Source organism: Neofelis nebulosa, chromosome 2, assembly GCF_028018385.1.
Source record: "Neofelis nebulosa isolate mNeoNeb1 chromosome 2, mNeoNeb1.pri, whole genome shotgun sequence".
Lineage (NCBI taxonomy): Eukaryota > Metazoa > Chordata > Mammalia > Carnivora > Felidae > Neofelis > Neofelis nebulosa.
The window spans coordinates 70,225,334-70,241,662 of NC_080783.1; the positions used below are offsets into that span (position 1 = coordinate 70,225,334).

The 16,329-nt window shown below is 35.9% G+C and overlaps 1 protein-coding gene across 9 annotated transcripts in view; it reads left to right on the plus strand.

Annotated features, from left to right (window-relative positions):
• KCNH7 (potassium voltage-gated channel subfamily H member 7) overlaps nucleotides 1-16,329 on the plus strand; it is a 492,691-nt gene that overhangs the window by 353,142 nt on the left and 123,220 nt on the right. For 4 of the 9 annotated variants that reach the window (XM_058715116.1, XM_058715124.1, XM_058715117.1 and 1 more), the window contains exons 5-7: nucleotides 1,181-1,201; nucleotides 1,627-1,650; nucleotides 9,257-9,471. In XM_058715116.1, the coding sequence (XP_058571099.1) occupies nucleotides 1,181-1,201; nucleotides 1,627-1,650; nucleotides 9,257-9,471 (260 nt within the window). The remainder of the gene's footprint in view (nucleotides 1-1,180; nucleotides 1,202-1,626; nucleotides 1,651-9,256; nucleotides 9,472-16,329) is intronic. The other 5 variants (XM_058715119.1, XM_058715122.1, XM_058715120.1 and 2 more) reach the window with 3 other exon arrangements.

A 16,329-nucleotide genomic window follows, 5' to 3' on the forward strand; every position in this document is an offset into this window, starting at 1 on the left:
TTTTTAACTACTTATAAGTAGTTGTTACTTTACTAACGATTTGGGGGCCCAGCTTCTGATGGAGATAGTTAATTCTATGTAATTAAGGTCTCTTCACTACCCATATTTGCTTTTTTATGGTCCCTCAAAGAAGGCAGAGTTGTCATGTAAGGTCACAGTTTTGCATATCTCTATGTGAGCCAGTGTCTACACTAGCAGTTCAATATACCGCATTACTGAAATTGCTTCACTTGTAGACTTTGAAACAATTATGATGTATCCCAAGATTTTAAATATGCACAGCATTACTGTACATGTCAACAAATGTTGAACAGATTTTTCAAATCTTGGATATATTTGTGTGGTTTTGACATGACTTCATTTCTTTTAAGCTTGTTTGTTTCAAAACTAGTAATGCAGATTTTGTTACTAGCAAATATGCATCGAAGGGTCAGGTTGCTAATCTCAAAATAAATCTGAAAACACTTTGTTCTGAGATTTGAAAATAGCCCATCTTAATATAAATGAAGTTCTTAAATATTTTAGGTATTATACTGAGTGCATTGTGACAACATAGACTTACAAATCTCACATTACTTTTAAAAGTCAAATCTTTCACTGATTTCTTACAATTATTTTTGCCTAAGAATGATTCTTTGAGCACTATTTGGTGTTTTCAAAATATGCATCGAAGAACATTTGTGGGAGTGGCAGTTAATAGAATTCTGATTAGTGACACAAGTTGGTTTATTAAGGTAAGCTGTTGTCTTAATTTTCAAGGTTAAACCATATGAAAAAACAATTACTTAACATACCAAATGTTGTGCAGTCTTTCTTGTAAATGACGGTTGAAGGGACACTAAAATTGGCTTCTGACAAGACTGAAAGTTTTTATCACAACTGCAGACAGCTGGAGACACTTCTCCAAAGTGTTGTAATTATAAAAGATATCCATCTTGGAATCCAGTTAAAATAAATGAGATAAATGATTCACATACTTGAACGTGCATGCTTATGATGGCAGATATTATTTTTGGTATATGCATTTTACTTGGTTGAATAATACAAAATGCTAATTTCAAAGATACAGTTTTCAATCATCACATCCTGTTTACTCTGATTGTAATTCAGTGTATATAACATAATTTTAGTCTTCTTTTTATATTTCTTTCTTTTTTTTACCCTTATGTGCTCAAAACAGACAATGGTCGCAATGTCAAAGGTAATGTACGAACTCAAATTTCATCATCTGATGCTCAAAGAGCCCCTTTACTTGGCATGTTCACTTGCCTGCTGTATGCCCTGTTCAATGCAACATCATGCTGCCCTTAGCTGGTCCAGGTGCCTGGTGGAGATATCGTGGCTTGATTTTGTTGGAGACATTGTTACTTTCTCAGCTGTGGCACCAAAATGATTCTGAACTCCTTTTTCTTGCAAGTATAAGCCTAGGTTGACAATGAACACTTCCTAAATATTTAAACCATTTGGAAAGAAACAAATATTAAGCTAAATACATTCCAGTATGAAAGAGGCACATCAGCCTGTTTCAGCCCCAAAAAGGTTTTGAGTGCAAGATTAAATAAAGTAATCAAAGTGCTACATGACAGTATCTCTTCACTTGTTCCTCTTTTGTTTCCTTAAAACTAGTTTCACGTTCCTGGATGGCAGGGGGTATGGTTTTAAGCTTACTGTAGTAGTAAACTGTACATGCATGATGGTCATTTTCTATTTTTCTATATTACATTTCAGTCATTTTTAATTGTGTCCTATATTAGTCTGAAATCACTGGCATGACCTATAGGTACTGTAGGTTAAAGTTTAAGTGGGCAGTACCTCTGGAAAAGTCTGGATTTGACTAAAAATTTGAAATTCACCTCTGTTTTTTCTACTATATCATAGTAGGTACGAGGAATCACAAAATATAGTAATCATATTATTCTCATCAAATTGAAAACATTTGGACTTAGTCTTTTAACATAGGCCATGCATGCCGCTGTGAGTGTGCATATGGTGACAATGACTCATTTGGTGCATGTGTGTTGCATGGACACGTCTCCACCGGTAACCGTCATTATTTAAAATTCACTGTTTTGGCCTCTTCTGTATGTCACTGCTACTCTGATCACTATGAAGTTCTGTATATTGATTTCTCAATTGCTTCCCTAATTAAGTCAGAGCTGGTGATGCTTATGAATTAATAGCACTAGACACTAAAGCTGTTTTCTGGTCATCAATCCAGGGTGATTTGAAAATAAGGGAAACTGTGGCAGTTTCTCCCATCCCAATTTTCTTTTGCGAGCACTTCAAAAAGGGTCTATGCAGGTGACCTCTAATACCGGGATGGTATTTCATCCACATGATTATTCTATCCTTGGCCTGTCTACTGTGATTTCTAAAAGGGAACAAATTAGTGTCAGTTGTGATGGTGATTTGAGTATAATTCAGGATATAATGTCAAGAAACAGAATACAGACACCCCTTGCTAACTTGCTTGTATGAAATATGATTGGCTTTAGCATTTAATAATTAGCAATTAATTATTAGATACTAATTTTCCAATGATCTTTTGAATTCAGTGAAAAATGAAATCTGATTTGTCTCAATAAATAGAAAATTGAGCTTGCTTATCTTAAAATTAGTAGGTCACACAGCTGTCATTCAAACCACATTTTTTTTATTTTTCTCTCATAAATCCATTTAATCCCCAACCCTTTTTCCTTGACCCTCAATTTTTTAATAGCAGTAGTCTTTAAATAAAAATGAATCATCAAAGTCAGAATTTGGGATTAGGAAACTCTAAACCATTGTAGGAAGTTTTCCCATATTAATATTTATGAAGTCAAACTCCCAAATTAGATTTAAAAATGTGCAAATTTAATTTAAAAATTAATGTAAATGTACCCTCCAAAGTCTTCATTATTTGTTCAGACTCTGGTTTTGAAACTATCAAAAAATACTTAAGTATCTGGCTCTTTAAGATTTTCGCTGAAAAATTAACATGCTAAGTAGATATAGAATAATACATTAAGTGCGCTTTTAAAATTTTTTGGTTTTGTTTCTAAACCACATTTAAATAAAACTTTAAAAATAGAAGACAAATTTCTATACTTCTTTGTGTACAAATGCATAATTACAGTTCTTAAATATCAAAGTCACCCAAAAATAATTTCTTGACCGAATAAAATAAATCATTTCGGCAGGCATTTGGAAGGACCTCAAGAGCATCTGGTTTATTCCCCTCAGACGAGGTGGTTGGCAAAATTTCTGACACAAATGGTAGAGGAATCTTTATCTTGGGGGGATCCCATTCTCTAACTTTCTTGGGAAATCTATTTTACTGCCTGTTACACCAAGAGCTAACCTAAATCCTTCTTGCTGAAATGCAATTTTCTTCCCTCCTTTATCTATCCTGAGTGGCCAGAGATTCCAGCTGGTTACGTCTAATCTTGATATAATATCATACTATAAGAACAGCAATCGGTACTCAGTCTTTTCTTCTAAAACAGAATCATTTCCATTTAACCTTCTTACTTAGGATTAAATTTGTTTCCCTTTAATACATTTCCTTGAAATTTATGAATCTTTGAAATAAGACTTCAGAGATCTAAGTGTAACCCATTATCAAGGATTGGAAAAGTTAATTCAAATAAATTGCATTTGCTGCTTCTATGTGTGCATGTACGTTAAATGCTGTTAACAATCTCTTTAATGTTGTGAGAGGTGAACCTAATACTGTCTCAATCATTCATCAACTGATCTTCACCTCAAATTTAGTGGTGGTTTCTCTGCCTACACTGCTCTCCAAGTCATCCATAAAAATTAACCCACCCCTACCCCACTTAGTAAATAGGTCCTTAATATAGCTTTACCCCTTTATTGCTTCCACCTGCTTATTATTCCAAGGAACTCTGCATCCCACTGACAATAGTGTGTTCAGTTTCCATCTTGTGTGTGAATCTGGCATATGAGTCAGAAACAAAACTATCTGCAAGACTGATCACAGCTTTCACCTCCCCAAGCCACAAAACCTGTCAGACTCACAAAGGAAATCAACTGATCTTATACAGCTTGTTTCTTATAAGCTACACTGGCCAAGTTTTTGTGATCTTCTAAGAATTTGCATACTGATTTTCAATGGTGATAGTTTTCTTCTGAAAATTATATATTACACACCCAAAGAAGTAATATGATTATGGACTACAAATCATATGATTACTTCTTCTCTAAGTTTTAAACTGGCTGCCAGTGTTCTTTTACAAAATCCAATTACTAAACACTGCATTTGCTTTTTTTCTAACGTTAAGTCACTTCAGCAGTTTACATTTTATTAAACTTTAGCCAAATAAACTCAGTGCCCTAAGAAATATTGTGTAAAGACCTGATGATGTGATAACCTTATGTTTTTTTTCTCTCCTTTTCTTGTGTCCCATTTTATCCTCAAGAGCAATGATCTTTAAAAAAGAAAACAGCATTTTTTAAAAAAATTATCGGATGTCCTTGGCTATATTTCCAGCACTTCTAAAAGAGAATATATTCTCTTTTAGCATCTTGTAACTCATGATAAATTCAAATAACCTTATCATAAAAATTTTAAACATCTTTAATCTAAAATTCTTCCCAGTTGTTGCTTTAGCCTCTGGCTTGATCTCTAAATTCAGGTTATTTCTTTGTAGCTGGAACATGGCCTACTTTATATTTAATCAGACAGTTGTAATATATTAGAGCTTTATCCAGATGTTGGTTTAGTCTATTTGGTCACCTGTTTTTCGTCTCCTTCTAGAATACAGAAACGTTTAAATGATGGTCATCCATTTTGCAAATGTTTCTCTAAAGAACATCAATTCCTCCTTATGCACTTTTGAGTTTTACATTCCTTTCTATTGAAGCTATTATTTCCCCTTATTTCTGCCCATTTATTTTATTTAAATTCATTTACTTTGTTTTTCAGGTTATCCTCCTTTCTTTCATTAGAATCCTAAATCCCATCTGTTCATGATCACTCTCAGGGAGGCTGCCTTTCACCTTTAAATCCTCAACCAAGGCCTCTCTGAATATAGACCTAGGAGGTAGGAAACCCTGTGTTCTGATTTCTAGTCCTTGATGCTTATTCCCTTTTGGCCCCATATTCTATCTGCTTAGGTTGACGATTAGTGAAAATGAGAATACTGTGAATACTTACCATAATTAAAATCTTGGGAAATTTTTTCACTAGAATTTAGATAGGTTTTAGAGGAACCTAAGCTAATGCACATTGGCTTGCAGACTCAGACTTCTGCAAATAAATATCTGCTTCAAAATCAGTGGAAAAAGCATAATGATCTTTGTTTATGAGATGAAATAGATTGTAAATGTCTTATCTAAGTAGCATGCATGAAGTATTTTAAGTAACACTTTAGGTTCTGCTGAATTCTTTAAATATATAGATTTAAAAGAAAGCCTAGATTAAATCTCTATTATTAAGAAGTTACAAAAAAAAAAAAAAAGCAGAATAGAATAACAGTTTGAAGGGTTATCCACCAGTAAATACGAGAAGCTAAAATATGGACTCAATGAAGTTATAATATTCTGAGAGCAAATCTGCATATGACATATATTGACCAGTGGTTTCTCAGCCCTGTCAGACCCAATGTCCCCTTGTTTTGCAACAATATTTTTTATACTCATTTTACTATCCTGTAACAACATTTAGAAATAAGTTAACCTATTTCTAAAAGATCAACATGATTCTTTAACTGTAATGTAAAGGAGGAATACAAGGAAAGCAGTTTATAATAAAATGATACATTTCTCAATGTATTAATGCTCAAATATAACTAACTACACTAGAAGACATAATGCAATGAGCAGACATTTTTAGAAAATGGCTTTAAGAGCATTAAAGACATGAGAAAATCATCCAGATAAGTACTAGAGAAAATGATAGAGCAGGAATATGAGTGGATAACAAAATAAAAAGCAGTATTGGAATAAACAATAACAGACCAGAATTATTTATATATGAATTTTAGAAACAGGAAATAACAAAAATTGAATTATGAAAAATATCCCAAAATAAACTGGGGAGAAAATGAAAAAGGATGATGTTCTCACCAGTAAGCTGGCCCTTAACAGCTCAGTGTAATGTCAACATGATTTCATATGTGATAACATCAATATTAATGAATTGCACTGTTTAAGAAAGAAATCCCACCAAATGTCAGAACATATATTCCTTATCCAATATTGTAAAAAGGCCTTACAGACCATATGCTTTCCTAAACAATGGGACTAAAAAATGGATTGGAACAAGAAATGACAATCGAGACATTATGATGAAGTTGTGGCAGATCTCTAAAGAGTTACTAACGTGAGATTGGAAACCAACAGGCAATCTCAAGACAAATCAGTTAGTGTTTAGTTCTTACTACATAGTTTCTTTTCATTACATCATGTATCATTTTACATACATAGAGAACAATCATATGAAATATTTTTGAAAGAAATTTTATTAATGATCTTCAGTGTGATTCCTGTAATTCTCTGCAAATTTAATATCCAGTTCCAACACTGTCAAAAAAAATACTCAAATCTCTTTGTTTACATATTTGTTCGTGACCTGCAAACACAGACTATAACCTTATAGCGTGAAGTCTGAAATTTTGTATTGGCAATTCAAATGCCACAAGTAGCATAACTCCACGTGATACAATTTTTCAAAATGGTGAACAACTTTTGGTAAAGTTCTGAACCAAACAATGTAAAACTCTTTCCTTTACATGGTAGTTGTAGCTCTACAAAGTTCAACACATTAAAATCATGTTAAAAGTACATTGTACTCTTTATATGTGAAACAGGTTCAAGGCTCAGATCGTTATAAACAGGCTTTCACCTACAGGAATGCCCACTGGACATATGGGACAATTTTTCAATTGAGCCACCTCTCATCATTGTGACAGACAAAAATGTCCCCAACAAATGCCCCTAGGATGAAGTACTGTCATGGTTGAGACCTCGTGCTTATTGGTGTAGCCAGTTCAGTGGAGTTTATTGAAACTGGTTACAAGGACAATCAAAGCATATTTAACAGTGTTTGTCTCCTCTAATGTGATAGATCATCCATGGTTTTGCCTGATTTTTTTAAACAGCTCCGTAGAGAGTCAGCTATAGAAATTCACCACATAGAAGGATGACAGAAATAGAGTTGAAAGATAGACATAAGGGTTTAAAACACAACTTAACTATATATCAGAGCTCAACTTTCTCTAATCTCTTCTCTGTACCCCTGTGTGCAATAAAAGTATCTAATGAGTGAAAATATGACAATAGAGTTGAGAAAAAGACATTATCTAAAATGTTGGAAGTCCTGGAATATTTCGCAAATTACAAATTTTAAGATATAGGCCTGGAATATAGCCATAATATTATACAATGATACAAAAAAGAGAACACTATCTAGGATATGTTGCAATACTAAATCAGTGGTTTGTGATGGAGACTTATAGAGAGATCTAGAGAATGGGGTTTCTATCAGACACCTGTCTGAAGGCAAGATTAATTTGGTGCCACTTTTGGCTCCTATTTCTCTCCTTATCTCATAAATAGAAAAGAGAGTGAGCGTCTATATGCAAATGAGAGCATACTGGGCAATAAATGCCCAAATTGCTCAATGACATTTTTCACCTAGATGGATTTGATCATCATCATGGATAAAACTCAGGGAGTGAATAAAATTGCACCTCAAGAAGCACAGTGTCTGCAGTATGGATGAAAATGATCTTTAAACAATTTCAAATTTTTAAATAACCAAAAATAAAATTTTGTAAAGGAATATATGTGAATTCTCTCCAAATTAACTATCAGCCAGGTGATGGCAATTATTTTACTAGCATTATATTTTAGCTGAGTTGATTTGTTATTGTGGTTCAAAATACACCACTTATAAATTTAATTTTCAAGTGTTCAGCCCTGCATAAAGTACTTTTTGATCCCTAAAATGTATTTGTTTCATTCTGAACAGGAGAAAAAGTAGCATAAGGCAAAATGTGCTGACTAACAAGCTCAGTCATGCAGTCTGTGTGTTTGAAGCACTCTCTGAGGCAGCAAAATAATGGCTGAGTAACAGTCATGGGCTCAGGCTTTCTATAAAATTCTTCCTGATGCCAATTTTTAGGAGCTCTATATTAGTAAAAGTTGCATTACCCATTATATAAGAAACTCTGGAGCATTTCCTGACTCTTCAAAAGCAACACACAGTAAGTTCACCTCAAGGTGTACCTAGTCAGTGTATTTATCCTCGACAAGGGAACCAGGAGCCCTGGAACCTTGCTAAATTGTCTTCGTGGGAAAGAAATGTGGGAATTGACCAGGGTCAGAAAATGGGTACTAACTTCCAGCTGCAAGATGAATCAGTTCTGGGGATCTAACATATAGCATGTTTGAAAATAAATGAATGGATAAATAAATAAATAAATAAATAACCAGGTACCACTAACCGCAGCCATTACCTAGCTATGGTCACTTCAATGTTAAGTTATGTTTACCAAAGTATTCTTCTGGTATGGTTTTTTATGGAGGCTTTTCTTTCTCTCTCTCTCTCAAAAAAAAAAGTCTTAAATGTAATGAAAGGGGAAAAGAAGGAAAGATTTTAAAAATTTCACACAGGATCCTGGAGTTTTCAATAGAATACACGCACGTACGCACAGACATTTGCCCTTCTCCCTCTTATCTGAAATTCCTAGAAGCTCTGTAAAACACCTCACATAGGTAGTAGAAGCACATCACAGCTGGTTCGTCACTTGTCATTTGTCATGGCCCAGAGAAGAAAGTAATACACATTGGAGCTGGGGACACAGCCTGTTCAGAAATTTCCTGGCCAACATGATTTTATCCACAGGAAAGTCTCTTCCTTGAATAATTCCTGGATTATAAAAAGACATTCTTGAAAAACCAGTTTGGCCAATAATAGGGAGTGGAGGTTTTTGGTTTTTGTGTTTTGTTTTGTTTTGTTTTGTTTTCCTTTTATTCCAGCCCTTAATGAAAGAAGTTAAGTAACAGCCAAAGATGTCATCTGCCCCCTGGGTACACGCCTTGGACCCCATCTTACCCTCAATACCCATGTGCTGCTCCATGTGTCAGACCGTGATCCTAAACCTGTGGTCAGGTACCATCTGGCTGCATTTAGTCCTTCCCGAAGCAGGGTCACACTGGCTGTGGATCATTAGCGGGTCATTCAGGACCATCTCTTTCTTCTTCTGTTTCTCCTGATCCTGCTTTTACAAATATTTTCCAATTTTTTTAGGGCCTTTTAATCATATCAAGTCAAGCCTCCTGGGATCCACGTCAGATTCAAATCTCAACAAATACAGCACCATTAACAAGATTCCACAGCTCACTCTGAATTTTTCAGATGTCAAAACTGAAAAAAAGAATGCATCCCCTCCTTCTTCAGATAAAACCATTATTGCACCCAAGGTTAAAGATCGAACACACAACGTGACAGAGAAAGTCACCCAGGTGGGATATGATTTTATTCTCAATATTGACCATGTTTAAGGTTCTTCTCTGCACCATAAAGCACATTATTTTTCCCGTAAACGACTATCAAAAAAGGTAAGCTATTTATTGCACCCTAATATATCTTGAAATGTTGGGTAACCCTTTAATGTGACAGATTTAAAATAAAACTATAGACTGTGATTGTATCTCTTACAAGACTAAGCAAAAATGGGCTAGCTTGATACTGTTGTTCTCTCTGTCGCAGAGGTGGTTAACCTGCTATTTATCATGTTTGGACATTTATTGTTTTGCTGCCAACTCTTGCATTATTAAAGCACAGTTTCTTAATATAATGGATGTGACTGTTGAAACTTTAGGTGACTAACTGGGAGTTAGTCTTAACTGTGACCTCCTTTTGTTCACTTCCTCTACTAAGTAGACTCAGATATAAGTCAATTGACTTGAAAAGAGCCGAAATGATTAAAAGTCAGAGTAAATAATACATTTCCACAGGAACAATATTTTATTGCTTTCAAATAAATATTGCAATTTGAACTAGGGTAAAAATGTAATGTCTAGCAGAAGCCCTGCTTTAAAGAATAGATAAAAATAATTTGTACCTATTATATCAAAATACCAACCTAAGCAACATCTAGCTTTTGCTTACAATGCACTTACATTGCTGGGAATTCGTGACTCTAAAATTTGTGTCAAGTAAACAGTTCTTTTACAAACACTTTACTTGATATATTTGCTTAGCACATCTTTTCAAAAACTGTCACAAATATATAGGTAAACTTGGCCCCAATCTCTGTCCCAAGCCTTAAAGATTTTGAATTGATCAAGTTTTTTCTGTAGTGATGATCACTGCCAGCAATACTGTAGTCAGTAAATAATCCTTTATGTGTTAGCTGAAATAGCGATGTAACGACCAGGAGTCAGTTCAAAATAGTCCTGAGTGGTCTGTGTTTGGGATGAGACATTCTACATGCCATATGCTACTATATATTTTATGTTTATGTTGTAATATGTAATTTATAATGATTATTTATAATAATTCCATAACATAGAAATTAAGAGATTTAAAAAACTGTACAAAAGTCCCTGGATGTTTAGAAACAGGTATTTTCCTGGCCTAGGGAGAGGCTAGGCTGGGCACGAGCTTGGGACAGGGGCAACTTTCCCCTCTAGATGGTTCTCCATTACCTTTTCACAAAAATGCCTTGAGTCAAAGTAAAATGCAACAGCTAACCTCAAAAGCTTGGCATTCTTTTTAGGTCTCATGCTTTCTCTTTAAATTCTTCTCTTATATTTACCTTCATCTTTCATAATATCACAGTATTTGTTTTAACATTTAAAAAATGTCTTCATTCCTGGGCACCTGGGTGGCTCAGTCGGTTAAGCGTCCGACTTCGGCTCAGGTCACGATCTCGCGGTATGTGAGTTCGAGCCCCACGTCGGGCTCTGTGCTGACTGCTCAGAGCCTGGAGCCTGTTTCAGATTCTGTGTCTCCCTCTCTCTCTGACCCTCCCCCGTTCATGTTCTGTCTCTCTCTGTCTCAAAAATAAATAAACGTTAAAAAAAAATTTTTTTAAATAAATAAATAAAAATAAAAAATGTCTTCATTCCTTATCACGGAGGTAATCCCAAGCCCACAGAAACACCACATTTCTTTCCTATAGTTTCTCATATTCCATACAAACAGTATAGTACCCTTACCACAGACTCCAGAGGGCCCCAAATGAAAAACAGTGCATCTTAAGGATGCTAGAAGAGGGGCGCCTGGGTGGCTCAGTCGGTTAAGCGGCCGACTTCAGCTCAGGTCACGATCTCGCGGTCCGTGAGTTCGAGCCCCGCGTCAGGCTCTGGGCTGATGGTTCAGAGCCTGGAGCCTGCTTCCAATTCTGTGTCTCCCTCTCTCTCTGCCCCTCCCCCGTTCATGCTCTGTCTCTCTCTGTCTCAAAAATAAATAAAACGTTAAAAAAAAAATTTAAAAAAAAAAGGATGCTAGAAGATTTGAATTAGATCCTGTTTTATAAACTATCACTCTTTAAAATAAATGTGAAAAATACAGCAATAGGAAGGACATTCTGAAGACAGAACACTTAAGCGGATCTGGTTCTGGCCAAAATGATGAGGAACTGAAAAAAGGCTGGGACCAAAAACTAAAAAAAAAGAGGTGGTAGGAATGCTCCCTCTTCTTTTTAGTGTCATCTATAGCTCCCAGTAACAAACCCACCAACAACCCACATGTCAAACCAAACAAGGTAGAGATTGCATACTGATAAATTCCTCCTGCAGACGTAGCCTCTGGAAATTGTTTAAACACTTGACAGCAGGACTCTTCTCATTTAATGTCTGTGAAGCTTCCTCATCATAGCTATCTCTGGAATTTCCATGTTCCCAACATATAACAACGGTCCTCTAGTCACTAAAAAAAACTAGGTCATAATTTTACTATTCCCTTTGTTAGGCCTGTGTGGAAATGTTCCTTATTGAGATAGTCTCAGTGCATTTCTGTAAGCAGCCAGCAGTATTTTCTTTATCTAATGTTCTTATTTGTTTTATTCCATTTATAGATTTGGATGGTAATCCTTCCTTCAAAGATATCAGGGTTTTGTTCTTAGATAATTCAACAGTGAGTTTTAAATATTCCTCTGAGCACAAACAATAAAGCAAACACGAGGAAAAAAAAGGCACAAAATCAAAGGAACAATTAATTTCTGCTCATGTTATACTCTGTCAGTATTTGGATCGTATCTCTATTATGCAATGGTTAGTTGCTAATTAGCCTAATGGTTATTTCTTCCCCAGCTAGACTGAGCTTCTTCAGAGTAGAGACCATGCTGTTAGTCATTCATTCATTCATCCATTCATGCATGTATGCATTCATGTGTTTGTTTATTCACTCAACAAGCATTTATTAAGAGCTAGTAAGTTCTGGGAATTCATGTGAAAAAGCAAATACTGTGCCTTAGATGTGTGAGTGAAACAGACAAGTACAATACCTAGGCATTAGGATGCAGTGTAAAGGATTACACTGTAGGTAAACAACAGAGTGCAAAACGTACTGAAAGAGGAAACAGTACCTATATTGGAAGTTTGGGATAGTGGTTGGGGAATATAAACTCTTAGAGAAATTTTGAAGCTTGAGAAGTTTCAAGGCGAGGAATTAGAATCTGGAATAGGACATAGTTGTGGAACTGTGAGTACCAGCGAAGGAATGAAACATGAGGTATTTGTATTTATAGTGCCTAGCGTGATATATACAACATATAAGAAAACTCTTAAAAGATTTGGAAATGAACCACTGAAGGCATAGGAGATAATTAAGCAAGAGTACGTCTTTTGGTCAACAACCCCCAAAACAAATGCTTGCCTTCCAAATTCTCCCTTCAGGCAATATTCTAAATCTGACTTCTGTTTCTGGTCCAGAGACCCCTTTCATTGGCTGGTCTCATAAGGCATACTTCTAGAATGCATCATCTCTTTATTTGATATTCTCTATGACCTTCTCTGTTAATTGGAGAAAACAGAAATTAACTCAGAAGATGTGGATTTTTTTTAACCGCAGTCTAGCTGGTACAGGCTGATGTGTAGTCGGGTCCATCCTCAGGAGACAGGGCCTTACTTGGCTAATTCCTACCAAATAGCAGTGAAGTAGTGGAGAGAGGACAATGGATTGGAATAAAAGTTGGGTGAGTGAAGAATAAAGATCTGCTTTTACCATGTAAGTGTGGTTCTCATTTGAGGATAAAATCCTTTGCTATATCTGCCCCCTTTTAAATAAAAGGAAACCAAACTTTTGCACTCTTGGATGATTTCATTATTCCTGAGGCTAGTTCTACTTCTACTTCAAATGTTATGCTAATTTTAGGATAAAATATATTATATGTTGTCATGTTCAGCTTTTACCAATTTGGTAGTAGATCACTCTCCCTGGATATGCATAAGAATATCAGGAAGATTTAAGAAAAAGGCACTATGCGTTCCAAATCTTTTTTGGTCACACGAGACTTTATCAGTCAGTCAGTGCCATAACAGAATATAAAAGAAGCCTACTGGAACCACCTTAGGCGGAATATGAAAGGAGGAGGGGGAATTTATTGGGTCACATAACCAAAAAGTGCACGGACAGACCTGCTTTGGGCCATGGCTGCTGCATTCATTGTTTAAAGAGTTGGTGACATTCTTTCCTTCTCAGCCATACTCTCTTCTATATTGACCTTTCTCCACATCTGATAGAAGCAAGAACCTCAGACTCTCTTGACTCACATAATACTCACAGTTGGTAATCTGATGAGAAGGGCCTTCTCTCCTCTGGTGTCCATTATATGCCTGAGAAAGTGGAATTCTATTGGCCACTATGGGTCCTGTGCTCATCCTTGTAGAAGTATAGCCCCTTGACCAATGACCACATCAAAAAAATGCAGTGGGGGAGGGGAGGCTCTAAAGAAGGAAAACAAAATAAGTGGCCCATTGCAAAGACGAAGATGGGATTCAGGTTAAACATCAGTGTCTCTCTCTTTCACACACACACACACACATACACACACACACACACACACACACACACACACACAAACACACACACACTAAATATGCATTATGTGCCAGATAGGCAGTAGAGACACAGAAGTAGAAAACTAGCACTAATAGTACTAGGGGTTATAAACTACTCAGAAAAACACTATATAACAATATATAATGATAGCATTTTTTACGGTGCTAATGTAATAAATGCTACAAGAATATATTATGAACTAAAAGTAGTTTACATTTCCTTTTGACTCAATACTAGCCAAATTATGACCAAATAATTCTACAACTTATTGCATTATTACTTAGGAGGCATGTCTGATGAATTTAGTAGACATTCATATTGTGATAACCAGAAAAATAAGACATATGAAAGGCCCTAAATGAACCAGGAGATTTTAACTTGGGGAAAAGATGACGGGGAAAAGAATTGCTGCTGGTCCACAAGTATAATTTTTCCATAGCTTAACTAAAAGAGACTACTCAAGAAAATAATTTTAGGACTAATTAGAGACTTAGGTCACAAGAAAGAAATCTCTGAATGTTTAAAAGCCCATATAGTCGTGAAATCCACATAGAACTCTAAAGCCAGAATAGATTCCCATTATTTAGGATTCATTTAAGTGTATTGTTGGCATGAAAATAGAATTATGATAGATTTAATAATAGCTGACATTGATTGAGCATTCACTATGCGCCAGGCTCTATGCTAAGTGGTTTAATGGATTGTCAATTTGAATCCACATAACAGTCCTTCCTGTGACTTGGTACTATTATTATCATCTCCATTTCATAGAAAAGGAATAAAGCTTGGAGAAAGGAAACAACTTGCTCAGGTCACATGGGAAATGATGGAAGTAGCCTTCAAACTGAGGTCATATGACTCCAAACTTGAAGTACTCTAAAGTACCCCCTCTCTATGATTCTGTTTCCCTGTTTGCCTCCTAGATCCACTCAGAAGTTAGGATGCCATTTGGATACACCCCTAACATTTGGCCATTTCATCAAAATGTTAATCTGAAAGTTTAATAGCAATTTACCGGAAAAGTGAGTCTACAGAAATAGGAAAGAGAATATGGTAGATTTTCTCCAGAATTCCTGAAAGCCTTCAAAAAGCAAAAGAAAACAATCCTTAACAGGAGAGCTTCATTTCAGCATTATCTTTTGTGTAAGTTTATATCCCATTTTCCTTATGCTACTTTTAGATTAGGATAAAAGAGTTTGGCTCTTGTTGGTAGCATGCCGCTCAGGAAAAGGAAAATTACAGAGATTACTGACATAAAGTGGAGCTTAGAGATTATGGCTTTATGTTTGCCATTGAATTTTGTCCATCGTGAATATGCTCATTATCTCTTCGTGTTTTTCAGTGGCTCTCAACTTATATTTACTTTTGACAGAAACCCTAAACAATACTTGTAATTCCAGACTTGTTTAGAAATGGAGATTGGTTTATAATAGAGAGATAGTGTTGATTTTATTAGTGAATGTTTAAAATCATAAATGCATATAATGTTGTGTATCAGTTAGCTTCAGTAAAGCAAAAATACTCATTTATCATCTCAGGCTTAACAGTACAAAACTTCTTAACACTTGCTGTAGTTTCCCTCATACTGGATAAATTTAATCCTCAACTTTCTTCAGTGACAGTATTAAAAAATATGTTTCTGACACCACTGCAAATTAAAAGTGGTTTTCTATGTAGCAATAGTTTTCATTAATAATGCCGTTATTAGTCTAACTCCAGTTCAGATTCTGACACCAGCTAGATGTCCTACAATTCAGCTCAATTATGACACGGTCTTCCTGCGGGGATAGCAACAGATTCCACAGGTTAAGGGCCCAGTGTCACAAAACTCCCCCTCCCCCTACAAACCCACCATGCCAACCTCAAGTCCAGGTTGTCACCTGTGCCTCCATGACTGGCTACAGATTGGAGGTTCCCATGACCTGCTCCTTGGGCTTGACTATTTGTTAGAGCAGCTATGGAACTTAGAGAAACACTTACTTAAGTTTACCAGTTTATTATAGGAGGATATAACTCAGAACCACCAGGTGGAAGAGATGCATAAGAGTGAGGTATGAAGAAAGGGGTGGAGAGCTTCCAGGCCCTCTCCTGGCCCACCACTCTCCCTGTACCTCCATGGTACATGGAATCTGGAAGCTCTCCAAACTCCATCCTTCTGGGTGTTTATAGAGGCTTTATTACATAGGCATGACTGATTAACTCATTGACTATTGGCTATAGATTCAACCTCCAACCCATTTTCACCCCACCTCCCCCCAGAGGTAGGGGCTGGGACTGAAAATTCCAACTTTAATCACACCTTTGGATCTTCT